Genomic DNA, 16666 nt, shown 5'->3' on the forward strand with positions numbered 1-16666 from the left:
TTCATTGATAAAAGGTCATACGATGACACTCAAGGAATTTCCAGGTTTACACAACAAAAGAAAATTAAAACACAAAAACCAACCAACAACAAAAACAACGCACAAAAAACCCACTCAAATAACACCTCCTTTTCCCCCCCAACAGTCAGTGTGTACCTTTGCCTTTGATTTCCACCTACTTGGGCTGTTGGATGTTTTCCTGCACACTGGGTCATTTGGCTACTGTACATTTCAGAAAGCATTAGAGAAAGTGAGTTCATACTTCAGAAATCTCTTTTCCTGGTTCATTCAAACAGAAGTCTCTATGGCCATTAGAGCTCATATCATACTTCACTCCCTGAATAACACAAAACCTGTAGGATTCCTGATTTAATTGCCACAATAAACAGAATAAATTCTATTAGGCATGTTACAGACTCTCTACTGGGATTACAAGGTGAAGAATGTGTGGTATTACATGACATGATAGATAAGCTTCAGTTGAGCATTTATTCAGCTAACAGTGCTTTCCAGAAACTGCTGTTAAAGTGACCACTTTACTAAGCAGCTTTGGCCAAGCCCTGACCATGTCACTCTTCTGATCTTCAAAACAACAAATGCGTGTAAAGATATCATTTATTGTTCAGTAAGTGTAAAAAGTAACTATACATTCATTCGTGCAGTAGCACAAGATTAAGTCTTCCCTTTCTTAATCTTACATCTGTTTCAATTGTCATGGAAAACTTCTGATTGGGAATATTTCTCCCCAGGCATCTGAAATCACATGAAGCTAGTTTTGAATGCAACTGAATTAGATTTATGAGGCTGGAAGGAGATGGCAAAGTTGGAGATGCTTTAACAGGTAGGTATTTTCTTACTTATCAGCCCTTCAAACTCTGCTTGGGATATCAAAATGGAATTGGGTTCTTTCCATCTTCTGTATCAGTGGTATAAAAGATTCTGCAAGCCAAGTTAGATATTTGGGAACAATTGCCCAACATCACTATCCTCTATGGGTGTGCTGCAGGTGTGGCTGATCAGGACTTGACAATTCTGCTGATAATGTACATAAAGGAATATATCCTTGTTTGTCCCTTTAGCTGTATTGGCTTCCGGAGGGGAGGAGGGATGAATGTCTAAAATCTGTGGATTTAATTACTCAGAGAAAAGATACATCAAAACACATTACGATCAAGTGTATTCACATCATTAAAAATCTGCATTTAACATAATTTTGCAGATTGAATACTATTAAAAATTCAGTGGAAAGCAAATCTGCATTTTTCATAATGTGGTGCAGGAAACACACATGTCTTCAGTTAAAAGTAGGCTGGAATAAACACTTCATCCGTTATAGAAAACAACTGCATTCCCCCGGAGTAATGGGCTGGATCTCAGAAGAAGCCTTTCCCTGGAGCTTCTAATTTAGAAGGCCAATTTCAGAAATAAAAATCAGAGAAACAGAGGCATCACTGAAGTCTGGAAGAGTAAGTAAGGCAATTTCCTTACCTGAGACACCCAAGTTCCAATTGTAGCTGTTCCAGTGATAATTAATCTTACATCCCCAATTTTAATAATATTTATCCACCTAATACCCAGCAGTGCTGCAGAGATGAATAAAACAATGCTTGCATGTACTTGGGTGCTAGGCATTGTAAGAGTTATCAAATTAAACAGCCCTAAAAGCACAAGATAGTGGTATTAAGATTAAAAATGTTCAAAATATTTTAAAATGGTGTGAAAAAATATGCCCTGTATGTAAAACTAATTTTTGCTTTCAGTAACAAAAGCAATCCAAATTCACCCTTTAAATGCTATATATTTATGCAATGAACTTAGTCCAGATATATTGCCTAGTTCCCAATCACAATTTATTTGACAGAGCTGCAGAGGGGTCAAGTGGTTTACAGGAAGTAAAAAACTTTGTGCAATCCGTAATACAATTATAGATATTTTACATAAAAAGTTAGCTGCTCAGCCAAGAGTTCAGAACAGCAGCTTGACACCTCCCCACACCCACACCACTTCTGACCTCCCTGGATAGTACTCAACATAAAGCTGTAATAGTCAGAACCAGGGAGAAGAAACAGACTGTGTAGAGAGGCAGTCTGCTTTTTTCCCTTCTTCTGAATTGTCTTCTTGAAGACAATCTAGATATTTTTAAAAAACCAAATTTAACTTAATGGGTTTCCACAATTACAGAATTAGAAACTCAATCTACTGAATTGGAGAGCATTTCAATGCTGTGGAAAAGCTCAGCTAGTCCTAAGCATCTCTAGGCTGGCCAAGGGACACAAAAATGCCATGTAGCTCCTACCGGCATTTCAAAAGCACATTTCCCAGCAGTATCACATCAAGTGTTAGCCTACTATTAAAATGACACTTCATTTGTTCAACCTGTAAAGCTGTATTGCAATGAGTCCGGTTTGCTATATCTAAATGTCTACATATTGATTTGTTCATCTTTTAACAAATGGAGCCTTTTAGTACCAATGGTGATGGTAATTATTGCCCTACAGAACGCTCGCCAGTATTTTTCATCCTACTCCCTTGAAAATAAAGAATGTAAAGCAACCAAAAGCAAGCTCCAAGCACCTGCAACTCTTATATCAAGAAGCAACCTGATCTTTGGCAGGTTATCCTCAAAAGAACTCTAACTTGACCTCGAGGAGACAATCCCACTGAAAATTAGCAAAGAACAAGGAATGCTGGCAGCCAAACATAACTAACAGGGCATTTATGGCAACACCAAGTCATGCTTTACTGAAATGGCTTATCCAACCTTCAAAGTACATAGCATTTGTTATTTTGTCTAGAGTTTATCAAGTCAAAGTTCACTATAACTGAATTAACAGTAAGTTAATTTACATTACTTAATATTAGTTATTAATAATATGAGTAATGAATAATAAAAATTGGTGCAGAGAAGGATAAAAGGGAAGAATGTAGAACACAATGTTATCACAAGTAACTAATTGTTACTAAAAGTATTGTTACTAAAAGTAACTAATTTCTAAGTTGATGCTTAGAAATTGCTCTGATGTAAAAATTTGGGAATATTTAAAACCACTGCATTATTATGAAATGTGAAGTTCTGATTCCTCTACAGCAGAAGCTATTTTTTTCTCTAACCTCCTTGATTTTTATGCAGTTAATCTCAGTCAAACAATGCAAGAGGTTAATTTATCTTCAACATATTATGCTGATAAAGTATCATGTGTTGTCTTGACTGCTATATTTGCTTAGATTTAAGCTAATTATGAAGTTTTTATATGGATGTCTGTCTTACTGCTTGCTTTAATTCAACTGTTTTTACCTAGCGAATGCTCTTCAAAGACTTAGAGTCTAGGAACCCGTAAACACATGTGCAATTTGTACCCTGCTGGGGCTGGCAGTGGTAATTTATCAGTTTTATTTGCAGCAGGCTGTAACTAAACCTTGCCAGATGTAAATCATCTTTTTGTGCTACTGCTTGCTGTTTCAGTTGCAAATGAGTCTCGTTTCTTAGCTTAACACTCACATCAAGAAAGCTAGAAGGTTCCAGGCAAATTTAGGAAACCCTGGAGTCACTGACTGCAAGGCTTATTATTCAGTTTAGCAACTGCTTAAGCTAATACAGAGAAAACAGAGTGAATGGTCTCTGTAGGCAAGTTTGGAGTGCAATCAGAGTGTGTGATTGCAGCAGAAAAACATATTGAAGCCTCAATCTTGCCAACTACATTACCACCTGCAGTGCCAATGCTGAAACATGGGTGACAATAGGGCCTAAGCACATTTGAGAGTATGAGTGCCTAAATGGCAGAGCACACTTTGCTAAAGCCTGTTAGACCCAGCTACTTTCTGTCCCCTAAAATAATAGCTGCTGTCCAAACTCAGCTGGCTAAAAGGTATATATGGGATCACAAATCCACATCCCAACCTAACAGCTCATTACCCATCAGATAAGGGGCACAAAAATGTCTTCCTTGCATGGCAGCATCTTCCTGAGCCTCCAGTTGGTATTCTCCAAATGAGTCCACGCAGATGTTTCTATAATATTAGTAGATATTTTCACTATGATTTTTCAGTCACGTAATGGACATTATGTGTCCTAAAATTGCTCATTTTGGACTACTTTATTACCAAATCCTGGCACAGCACTGTGTCATGCAAAAGACTGCGAAGAAGTAACAAGCACCTTCGTAAAGAGAAGTGAAACAATATAGTATTGACATAGAGTTATCAAACAATGATTCCTTACACAGCACTGACATTTTGAGTATACATAAAGCCTATAAAGGAGGAATTGTAAACTATCTTTTTGAAGCTGTTAGTACAGTTGATTATTTCACCTATAATTCAACTGCTGCCTCTGCAGAACCAAAGATTCCTTCAGCCTTGACTGGCCCATGTCTGTGTGCTCTGGATTCCCTTACCTTGAGCTAGCTAGAGCTTCACTAAGAGTCCTCAGCTCCTCTCCTGTTTCTGTGAGCGGGGAGGGCCTCTTCACTGCTTCCGGTGCATCAGACTGAAAGTGATCACATTGCAAATAAATGTTGAAGTATTAATTAAGAGCTTAGCATAGAGAAGGTATGTGCAGTCTCAGGCTTCAGTTTTAACCACGAAATATTTTCTGAGATGGTCATCACCTGGGCCAGCACTGTGTCATTTCACAAGCATGTAAACAAGTCTTACATGGCACTGCTGTGCATGCCTGTGGGTACATGTGTTCCAACAGCTTTTCACTCACTGGCTGGCTTCAAGTTTGACAGAGATTTTACAGGCAGTTAAAGCACCCATGAGCTTCATTAAACTACCAGACAGGAAGAAGAGACTGTTCAATGGCTCAGGGGTAAGGAATGATTGCTGTTGAGTACTTATGCATTAATAAACTATGAAAAATATGCATGGGAGAAATCTTTTACAAGTCCCAATCCAGAATATTTTTCAATCAGGCCCAAAACAGAGAGATTGACATTTGTAGCAACCAAAACAGTAAGGAAAGCTCCACAGACATAGGTGGGTTTGGAGCACAGAACACAGTAGTTTTATTATTTTCTTTCTCTCTCTCACTTTTTGAGAGTGTAGAAACCAGGTCAGCAATTTTAGGTAAAGGAATTAAAATCACCAACTTAGTACATTGTTCGAAATGCCTGCAACATTTGTTCTTCTGAGCAGCTCTGGAACTGAAATACATGGGAGATGAAAGCTTGTATTTGTTGTTTGAACTAGCCCTGACTTAGAAGTACCCTTGGGGCTTCCAGAGAGCAGCTGCATCAGTTTCACAGAATCATGACTGCACACTGTGCATATGCAGGGGTTTGTATGCGTGAGGTAATAAAATATGCAGTTGAGGCAGTTGTCAATGTGCAAAAAGTGCATGTCTAAAACTGGGAGCAGTTATCCATTGAGAGCATAGTGCTGGTGTGTAGAGACTGTGGTGCAGCCCAAGGAGGCAGTACTGTGCATTCATTAATTTCCTAAGAGGTCCAGAAAAATTAATTCCAGGAAATAAAGATCCTTTACCATGCACCTGGTGAAGTATGCAATAGGATATTGCAGATCTCAGCTGGATCTGTGGAGAAAATGCTCACTTACTCCAGAGAGACCGCAACTCTTATTTCAACTCTTTATGCACATCCAAGTACTGGTTTTCATTGCTGAGACAATTGGTGCTCTTTGTGGTCAAACAGCTTCTATGACATGTTTGAGTTGCACTTCAACCCTTTCTTAGTAACTTTTTAACTCCAAAAGAACATTGTGGAAAGTGCAAACAAAAGAAGTCTTTTCAATGAGATGTATAGATAAGAATTGTAACTGAGAAATGAAAAGAGAAAAACACTAGATGAATGTCGGTGGGATGTTGCTGGTACTCGAGCCAGAGCTTCTGCAGTAAAACACCTGGCACAGTGGCACTTCTTAGCAGGACTTCCACAGTACTTTTCAACTTACTGGTCAGCTGTGTTAGCTTCTGACAAACCTGACTGATTTGAGTTAGAGAAAAAAGGAAATTAAATGTTGTGTTGGGATAGGGAAGATACTACCGGATGCTGAAGTCAGGCTAACACTTGTGTTTGCTTTCTTAAAGAAAAAACTTGAACTTAAAAAGTCATTAGTGTTAGCTGGCAGTTTCCATCTCATTGTAGATGCACCATCCTTTCTCTTTTGTTTATATTTTATTCTTTTCTTTTATACAAAAACTGTGATGAAATCAGCTGCCTGGCATTCAGTATTGTCTAAAGAGAAAGGAGCTGGATCAGATGATAAATAAGCTAACAAAGACTGCGTATGATGAAAAAATAAATCTTCTTGCTGCATTGTCAAATTAAATTCAGGTAAAATGTTAAATCCATACAGAGAAGTTAAAATGTATTTTGATTCCAACATTTTATTTATCTTTACAAGGCCTGAATTGCTTTGGGATAGATAGCCACAGACTGAACTAAGTCTGCAATGTTGTATGACAGACCTAAGTACATCTCAAATAAAACATACGCTTGGGCAGTCTTGGAGGAATTAGAAAAGACTCACACAGTAACTGTTCTGTGCTGACCAAAAAGTGGCATTTCAGTACAATTATCTCCAGGCCTTTCGATCTTGAAAAGTGAAGATTAAGGTCCCAGCAGGCAAAGGCTGAAAACCGGGGTGGAGGCTGGATCTTCAACAACTGTTTATTTGTGCAGCTCCATGTAACACCCAAAGGAACAGCCCTTTCAGCTTCAGGGTTTTGAGATCTAAAGATGTGCAATAGTGACCTATGCGCTTTAATAAAAATGTGAAATTTTGAAATGAAAATCATTTTGAACGTGTTAGCCATTCCTGTGCTAAACTGTAATATAGTTTAAAGGTCAGTCTCCTAGAACTGACACATGGCACAACCAACACAAGTAAATTGAATTTTCAGAACACTGTTTTTACCAAATTGCAGTAGAAGCCTACATGTCACTCAGTGATTTCCCCTGATACCTTCAGGAGAAGTGTTATGAAATAAGATCTAGGAAATGTTCATCAGCCAGCAAAAGGCTTCTTCCTTCTGTATAGTAGGCTTTAAACCTTTAATTCAGCAAACATATCTATGATTAATTAAAACATGATGCTTCTCTGTTGCCTTCTTTAACTCCATCTAGAACCAAAGCTTCACCAGTGGTCTCACCTCTGGCTTGGAAGAGCGCTTGTCTGTAGTAACTTCAGCCACTTCTTTGGGTGTTTTTTCCACTGGTTCCTAAAAATGAAAAAAAACATATCTGAAATAGTGATAATTACCCATATACTCTAGCAGGTCATAATTTTCAAAATCAAGTGGCACAAATAAGTTTTTCTACAGAGATGCAAATTAAAGCAAAAATAATGGCTTGTCTATTGTAGAAAAGCTTAAAATGCCAGTAAGTAACTCTGGTGTACAAGTAGATTCTCATCTGATGTACCTGCTGACAAGCTACTGTGCAAAATGCATACATGTTTGTTAAATTACTATGCTTAAATGCTTTGAGAAATGTAACTTTTCTCTTGGGAGACTGTTATATAGACTACTGTGTCTAACATAAAAAGAAAATCCAATTTCCCAAATCAGGAATAGAAAATTACTTACCTGTAATTGCTCTTCCCTAAAGATACACACTGTGGATAGACCACTATTCTTGGGTCTGTGCTTTCACCCACAAGGAAGGCACAGATTCATAAAAAAGCCCTGAAGTCAAACACAAGCACACTTTTAGAAGTCCTTCAACCATCAATTTATTCAAGTGGAAGGAAGACATATTCCCTCCTATTAAAAAGAATTATATAGGGAGACTAATCAAAGACTTCAGCTCACCCAGCAGTGTGCAGTGCTCAGGATAAAAGGATGTGAAAACAGGCATTTCTTCCTGCACTAGTTTTAGATCAAAGAGCTCATTTATTGATTCCAAGCAAAGCTGCAGGCCCTACCTAGGAAGGTGCATCCATATAGCCAGGGCAGAGCCGATGCACAAAGAAGGCCGCGCAGCAGCCTCAGAGCTGTGGCTGAACTAGTTGCTATGCTGTATAGCTTCTGCACAATGGAGCAAAGCTTTTGGCATTCAAGTATTTAAGAGAAATAAATAAAAATCAAGAGCAGAGCATTTTGCTTGCTGGAATTTTGACTTAAGAAGGTACAAAATTATTTTCAATTTTATGTTCTTATGCAACATTTCAGCAGAACAAAAGTTCAAAGTGTAAAGAACAGAATCTGTATCCACTGGAGAACTGTAGACACCAAAGTCTACTTTGGTGAAAAAGTAGACTGGGGCGGAAAACTGGGGCGGAAACCAAACCCAAAAACCCAGAGCAAAGTAGCTGGAATGAAAAGATGATTTTCTGCAGCCAGAGTAAGGCTGAACTAATGAGGTGTCAAAGAGAAGTCTGAAGGCTCCACTATTACATGTAATCGGGGTGCACTTGACCAAGATTGGTCAGCAGCAGAGACAGATGGCACATGGACACTGCTCTGGTGCATGTGTCTTACAGAGGGTACCAATGTACCCAAAAACCCCCCTCAGCGAGTGAGAAAACCTCATTCACACACTCAACAAGAGAGGAATCATTCTGCAGCCTGAGTGGGTGCCCACCCTTCACCTGTGGGAAATGCTATTCAGATTACTGGGGGAGAACATGCATTCAATCTAGAGTCTGTTACACTGAACTTGAGGGAAAACAAAACTGAAGTATTTGCCACTACATAAATTTAATTATCAATATTTGGCATGTTTTTGCCACAGATCAAAGTTATTTATTTTAACCATTTGTAGTAAGAAGCAGATTCTGAATACTAAAAGATCTGTGAAAACAGACCTTCTGAAGTAGGCTGGATTTTGGAAATGAGTTGCCAAACAAAGCACTTTATAAGAAATTAACCCACACACACATTTTCAGCATAAGTCCTAGATATTTGTAACTACATTCCTGTAGTACATGAACACAAAGTAGCTATCCAGACCATAAATAAGGCTAAAAGACAAATAACTACTTATATCCTGATTTACCCTTCTGAATTTCTGAAATTCTGAAAATTTAATACCCTACTGAAATTCTGAAAAATTAAGAGCACTCTTAAAGGTAGAAAGGTGTCAGATGGACGGAACAGAAGACTTTGTTGGTGAAACACCTTCAGGGACGATAGTTCAGAAGCAGTTTGGTTTTAAAACTGGAAAGTTTTCATATTTGGGGCAACATTTAACTTGTACCAGGGCATCTTTTTTTGAAAGTACAATAAAAAATCCAAGAAATTCTAAGTATTAGGACATCCTTCAATCTTCTTTCTCCTTTTCTCTTACTATTTGCACATGGCTGCCTTCTCTGCATTGCATGTCTATCTGCCACTTGTAATGCAACCACCACAGCATCACCCCATAGCACAGTAAGCAACAAAACCCAACACCATAAACTGGTGTTGGTTCTCTCAGCTCTGCTATGGGAATAGCACAGAGCAGCCTGACACTGGTGTGATTTGTTTTTAATATAGGTAGGTAGCTGATAGATAGATAAAGCCAGACTTGGGGCAGAAGCATCTTACACTCCAGGAAGAGCAGAATTTCCAGCCTGCTTTGCTCCTGACACTCTCTGGGCAGCCAGAGGAAAGGATAACAGAGCTATGAACCTCCCTAACCTTTCCACAGTTGCTCAGGGAGGGAGGTATCACACCATCCTCTCCACTCAGGCACTGATAATGTGATTCAATTTGCCTTATCACAAGAAACAGAAGGGAATAGCTTCCTTTCCTACAACATTATCTTTCATTACAACATTATGTATTGAAAAGGTGCAATTTGAGCTTAAAATGGTAACAGTACATAATTATAGAACAGTACAACTCAATTTGCAGGGTGGAGAGAAAACAATACTGCTACATTTAATTTGTTAAACTCTCTATATTATCTTGACAAACTGAACAACCTTTGGAGTTTCAGTGGTGGATTTGGTTTTTTTAGTGTTTCCAACTTATGAAGACTTTCATCATAGTTCATCCTATTTGCTTTTAAGCCATCAAAAGACCTGCTTCAGTGATCATTTCCTGCTTTCATTAGAGTGAACTAACAAAATCTCATACAACTCCATATGTAAGAAACAATAAGTATAAAAACAAACAAAAAAAATCATAAAGTGATATATGAAGCATTATCTTAAAGTGAGATTACATGAGGAAATGACCCAAAACTTTTCCTTGCAAATGATTACGGTCATTTTTGTTGGGATCCCATCCAGCAGCTCCAGGTAAAACGAGCTCCAGCAACACTGCAGCAATACTGCAGTAGGTGGAGCTCGATGCCACCCGATTGCCTAGAGCTGGGCTCCCATGGGGCTGGAGGGGACCCCTCAGTGCCCTGGCATTGCTGCCTACTGCCTTAGCTCTTTGTGTCCTCTTTATCTTAAATTTCAGGCTCTTAAAGTATTTTGGCATGAACAAATTCTTTTAAATAGCTTGCTCAGTTGAAACGCACTGCCTGCAAACTCTAGACTTTACCCTAACATTTCCCAAGTACTTTCATTTTCTCTACTAAATAATTCTGGTGATTAAAAATTGTTCAACTCTGACAAAGCCTTCCTTTTATTAAACATTCTCTGCATTTCACACACCCAACACCTTTGCAGATGACATTCTGTAACACTGGAGAATTTCCAACGTTCTCCTCCAAGTCTTTTTGGGGGAATAGCCTCAAAAAGGGGTACATATGCCAGCCAGGGATGGGGAACCGAGCTGCAGTTCCGGGTAACTCAGTAAGTTTATAACTTACTGTCAAACCTAGCAGATTGACATACTTATTGCACTCTTCTTCCTTCTAATATATCACTTGAATAGGAGCATTATGATTCCATTCACACACAGTGAATGCTTTCTGATGAAAATAAAGCAGCGCAGTCTCATCAGAAACCAACATTTAGCCACCCCAATGCAAGATAGACCTGGTGAAATATACTTGATTTTACAAAAATGTTTAGAAAGCTTTTGTGAAGTATTACATAGAGATGACTACTGCTGTGCTGCAAGTGGGATTCTAAATGGTGAATTTTAAAGGCAGTATGCTAGCTGAGTTCCCTGATTTCCCACCACACCCCTCCCCATTTCTTCTTTTACTGCTGCTACTCAATATTGACCCTTTCTGCCCTTTCACTAGAATGTGGGAACACAGAACAGACATCAGGACCAAACGGAATTTTCACTTAAACAAGAGAGGTTCCAAGACAAAGGACTATTGCAGAAGATTAAGATTCCTTTAAGAGTAATGCTATTATAGGGCTTCATCTTAAAACCAAAAACCACAACTAAATCTGTAGATATAAATGTGTATCAGCATCGAAGACAAGATACCTGATTCGTTAAGGTTGTGCTGTAGCATATCAATAATGCAAAGCACTTTACAGTTGAAAATGTCTGTTGCCAAGGGGAGCACTAGATAAGAGCTACTGCAGCAGCTTCCTGTCCTTGGTCTCTGGTCAGAAATGGGGCTGGTATCAAAAGAAAGGGGCACTTATCCCACTGTTTTGCCAGGAGTAGTTTTAATGAGCAAGGGAGTTCCAGTCCTGGTAGGTCTCCTTCTGCACTTCAGTGAACTCATTACTGTCTATACAGACATATCAGGAGAATGGAAGGAGACAGCTGAAAAGTGAGAGGAAGGTTGTCTGCTAGTGAAGGCATGCCAATGAAATTTGGAATAAGTAGATTCAATTTTCTCTCAGAAATCTCCTCTGACATCCTAAATAAAATATTTAACACCTTATCCCAGCTAGCAGAAGCTTTTTTCTTTTCTTTGACTACAATGAATTTTAGTATAAATTCATTGTGCCTCTATTCCCTGTATCTGAAATGGGAAAAATAACACTTCTCTTTCATTAACATCTATGAAGTATTCAGGTACTATAGTGATGGAAAGCCTATGTACAGCCAAACTGTTGTTCTCATAACAAAACCAGCTCGAATAGCTTGGTATTGTTTATTCCATCCATTTCCCTCCCTTTCTTGTATTCCTTGGAGAAATCCTCTTTTTATTTTCTTGTCTCCAAATAATATTTACTAATTCTGGTAAGTTCGGGAAGCTTTATAAAATAACTGGATCTAATTAATCTCAGTTGTAATACCATTGTTGTCAGTGCATTTACCCTACGGTTACTTTTAACCCCTTAAGCAACCATGTTATTTCAGCTGCCACCTTTAGAGTCTCCATAAACTCTTTTCATTAGGATGATTTGAAGGTTTTGAAATGTGGAATTTCAGAAGGCAATGGAAATAAATAAGAAACAAAACCACTCCTATACAGTGTTTCTCTATACTGCTTATATTTCTGTCTTCTGTTTGTCATGCACGTGGTCTCTACGCAATGTGCCAGAGATTTAGGTACATGCAACACTGCCAAGGCCCTTTATTCACATTTTTGGGTGCATACTGGCAATGATAATATTCCTCGGCCTTAGCTAATGTTTTCTAACTATTTGCCCCTATTGAAGACAGAATTACAAACGTCCTATAGACATTTTGGATTGCCAAATATCCATTCTACTAGAAATTAACATAGCTTGTGTTAAGCTGAAAGAAGAAAAAAACCCTTTTGTACCTCAGTAGTTTCTTGCGTTTAGTAGAGCTTAAAATAGGTTACAAAAGTGGTGAAAACAACCTTTTAGGCACAAAGGACACTCAAAGTAGAAACATCTATAAACATCCCTAAAAATTAGTTTCTTTCTTCTGCTAGTCTAACACAGGATTTCTTATTGGAATGCTATGCTAAACCCATGAAAGTTCATGAACCAAGGCAGGAGCACCTAATAAAATTATCAGATCAATATCTGCTACAACAGAGGGTCTCTATTCAATCCAAAAGCAACAACCAAAATGCTATTCTGTTTTATTTCATAGCAAGAACAAAGTTAATTTGACCAGGAGTTGGGGGAGGGCACAGCTGGAGAGCAGAGCTACAGCCTCAGGAAATTCAAGGAAATGTAATTGAGGACAAATTATCTCTTTAATTACTTTTGACCAAATCAATAAACCCCATGGAATAGAAAGTACGATGCCTGCCACCTGAGAGAGGACAAAGAACACCAAAGTTGAACGTTGCCACAAAACTAAGGCACAGCTGTTTGGAGAACAAAGCACTTCTCTCACAGAAGAAAAGAGGGTAGGATATTAGTTCGCTAAACAAACAGCCATGCAGAAGTGAATGGTTGGGTTTGGCCACTGTTCCCTGTTCTCAGCTGTGAAGATTGTTAACACTTTATGTTGTCTGAATTTCAAGTTCCCATCATTATTCAGAGAGCAGAAAAAGAGAAATCCCCAAAACCTCCTGTTTCCTTCTGGACTTCCATGGTTTCTCCCAGGCTGGCTTTTATTTACTGAACACCAGTGTAGAAATTATTTAAGGCACTACACTTATTCTTGTCAGTGTGTTAATAAACCAGAGCAAGATCTTGCCTCTCCCTTGGCTTCATTCCCAGGTATGAGTAGCAACACTCTCACCTGGAGGTCACAAATGTGTAGCTAAGCACGGAGTGTGACGGGTGGGACTTAGCCCACAGACCACAGGGGCTACAACAGCATCCAGCAGCAGTGAAGACTCCAAAGCCTGCCTATCCATAACACTTACATGGCCCCCCATTACCATAGTAGTTTAGCAGTTTACCACCTTTAGGACGTAAATCCTCACAACATTCTTGTCAAGTAGGAGTGTGGTATTACCCTCTCTGTATATATGAAGGCAGACCATGATAAGCGACTTGTCCCTGGTCACATAAAACACCTACAGGAAAAGCCAGGTATTGAAAGCACGTCTGTGAAACCAAAAGCTTGCATCTTAGTCTGGAATTCCCTGATACCCTCCACGGTCTGACTAAATCTTACAGCATTTGTCACTGGTACCGAAGAATGTGAAAGAAGGCAGATTTCTGAACCACCTCCTTTCTCCTCAGCCATGTTTTAGTTCAATATTCCCCACTCTTCTTCATGCGGATGCTGAGCATTGAAGTCAAAGTGGATTTCGGATGTGCTGCTGACACCCTGCCCTCTGCCTTCCTCTCTGCCTTATCACAACTCCTCAGGAATCTTAAGATCTTCAGAGTTTCAAACAGTTCCTTTAAAAGTCTTAGCATTTATACGTAAGCAGCACAATCTGGTTATTCATGGGCCGAGAAATTTCACTCTGATGCGACCTTTGCTTGGATTTGTTCCTGGGGGAAGCAGAGTGGCCATTTTCCATCTCCAGAATTCTGCATCTAGATTCACAGCAAATATGCTGAGCTGAGTGGCTCAACTGACCCGTCATGGAACACTTTGCAAGGTGTCTGACAGTGATCGTCTGCTTTATCCAGTTTCAAGTAGAGCCTGTTTAGCTTGAAATGAAGGTCTGTCATGCAGTGGAAACTAAATTTTCACAGCACCAAGGAAGTAGCATCAAGGTGGCCTGTAGCTAAGTACTAATTTTTGTAGGACATTCCTCTTCTTTCTCATGGGTCCTTACAGTCAGGAGTTACTTCAGCTGGTAATGGCAAAGGGCTGTAAACACTAAACTAGCTCAGGAGCCTGAGACAAAGCACACTACCCTGTTCTGTCTGAACAGCTTAAAGAAGTGTCTCCAGAAATACAATTAGAGTTAGCAAAAACAGAGGCCTTAAAATCAAAAAAAGGTAAAGAAATTAGGCAGTTTAGGAAGATTGTGATATCTCACTTATTTTCAAATAGTAAACTGTCTTTCCTAAACACTCTTTCCTTATCAGTAACTTAATTCCTTCTTCCTCTCCTGCACAACTTACACCATAAACTCCTGCATAGACTGGGTCCTTCACACAAGGGTAGTACATCATTCCAGTCCCACCAATGCTGATTATGGGGAACCTCTACACAATAGACAGAAGACAGGATGGCAGGGAAGGATCAACAGTGCAAATAGAGGAGAAAAAAAATCCAGCATTGCTCTCTGAAACCATAGTCACATCGGCTAGTATGTCAAAATTATCAAAAATTCATTATTACAACACAATTTTTTCCCCCAGGAATATATGTCTTACAGTTTTTTAATAGGTCTTATTAAAGCGCAGACATGCCTAACAGGTTGGTTATTTTTGCAGTGGAATAGAGCTGACTTGGAATAGAAGTTACCATCACTGGCCCAGGAAAGAAATCTCAGAAAGACGAGCTCCTTTCTGTTTCACTGTCAGACATACAATGGGAGAGAATGTCAAGTGACAACATCATGCAGTGTGTCCTGGGTTCAGCTATAGCAGTCATTTTTCTCCTTCTTAGTAGCTGGTGCAGTGCTGTGTTTTTTAACTTTCAGCCTGGAACAACGCTGATAACACTGATGTTTTTAGTTGTTGCTAAGTAATGTTTATTCCAACCAAGGACTTTCTCAGTCTCATGCTTTGCCAGGGAGGAGGAGAAGCCGGGAGGAAGCAGAGACAGGACACCTGACCCAAACTGGCCAAAGGGGTATTCCATACCACAGCACGTCATGCCCAGTATATAGACTGGGGGGAGTTACCCGGAAGGCCCAGATCACTGCTCGGGTCGGGCTGGGTATCGGTCGGCGGGTGGTGAGCAATTGTATCCTCTCTCCTTATTATTTCACTAATCATTATTATCATTGGTGGTAGCAGTAGTGGTTTTGTATTATACCTTAGTTGCGGGACTGCTCTTATCTCAACCCGTGGGAGTTACATTCTTCCCATTCTCCTCCCCATCCCTCCGGGAGCGGGGGAAGAAAGAAGGGGGGGAGTGAGCAAGTGGCTGCGTGGTTCTGAGTTACCGGCTGGGCTCAAACCACGACACAGTGAAAGATGCTGTATTGCCTGAGGTAAAGGAAAGTGGCTTTGGAGTCTGTTTTCTTGTAAGTTGCTGTAGCCCACTCAGCAAATGAATGGATTTGGGGCCAAAGCTGTTATCATCACTGCATCCATCCCCACAGAAATGCGCTCTCCAAGAGGTCCTGAGAGCAAACACACCCCACTCCTGCTGGTTTTGTGCTAAATAGAACATCTCATTCTGCAAAGATTGTTAAGTGAGCATTGTTTGTAAGATCTAAAATCATTTTGAACAGCATCAACAAAGACCACATTAAAAAACACAATATGATGGGCTTCCTGGCACAAGCGTCTCAAACAACAGCTGGCCAAGCATGCCAGACTCACAGGAAAGAAAGAGCTGGCTGTGCTTGCTAAAGGAGATGATTTCAAACAAACTAGATCTCAGAACTCCATCTTAGGAAAGAAAAAGTCTTTTTATTTGGCATAGGGGCAGGAAAACTACTGGTAGAATGAGCAACTCATTATGGTTAAATTCACCTCTGGAAGGAACTGGTGATGCAGAAGCAAGCCCTCCTTTGCCTTGCAAACAGAACACACAGTGGATCAGTCCCAAAAGTTCCAGCTCTGAGACAGTGACTTTCATAACTTGTTTTAGAAAACCTCTTTCATGCATGAAAGTTGAGTTCAAAATTAGCAGCTTTATGTGGGTGATTTTTGCTTTACTAATGTCTCAGAACACCCAATAGCTTATGTGAGTGAGGTTTATTAGAATTCATTGCATCCACCTGGATTTGAGTTGGGAAAAAAAAAAAAGAAAAAAAAAGAAAAGAGAAAGGGCTTAGAGAATTTTCCTCTTAGTTAGAGTCAAATTACTGGATATAATTCCAGTGTGAAAGATTGTACTTACTTTATTTAAAGGTCTGAGAAGTCTTAGGGGTATATCAAGAATCCAATTTCTGGACAATCG

At 39.4% G+C, this 16666-nt stretch overlaps 1 protein-coding gene across 2 annotated transcripts in view; it reads right to left on the minus strand.

Moving 5' to 3' along the window:
• Positions 1–16666, minus strand: part of CCDC60 (coiled-coil domain containing 60) — a 71159-nt gene that overhangs the window by 38107 nt on the left and 16386 nt on the right. For both annotated transcript variants that reach the window (XM_030501993.1, XM_030501995.1), the window contains 2 exons: positions 7112–7180; positions 4395–4486 (listed from right to left, as the gene is read on the minus strand). In XM_030501993.1, coding sequence (XP_030357853.1) covers positions 4395–4486; positions 7112–7180 — 161 coding nt within the window. The remainder of the gene's footprint in view (positions 1–4394; positions 4487–7111; positions 7181–16666) is intronic.

The sequence above is a fragment of the Strigops habroptila genome, chromosome 11, assembly GCF_004027225.2.
Source record: "Strigops habroptila isolate Jane chromosome 11, bStrHab1.2.pri, whole genome shotgun sequence".
Lineage (NCBI taxonomy): Eukaryota > Metazoa > Chordata > Aves > Psittaciformes > Psittacidae > Strigops > Strigops habroptila.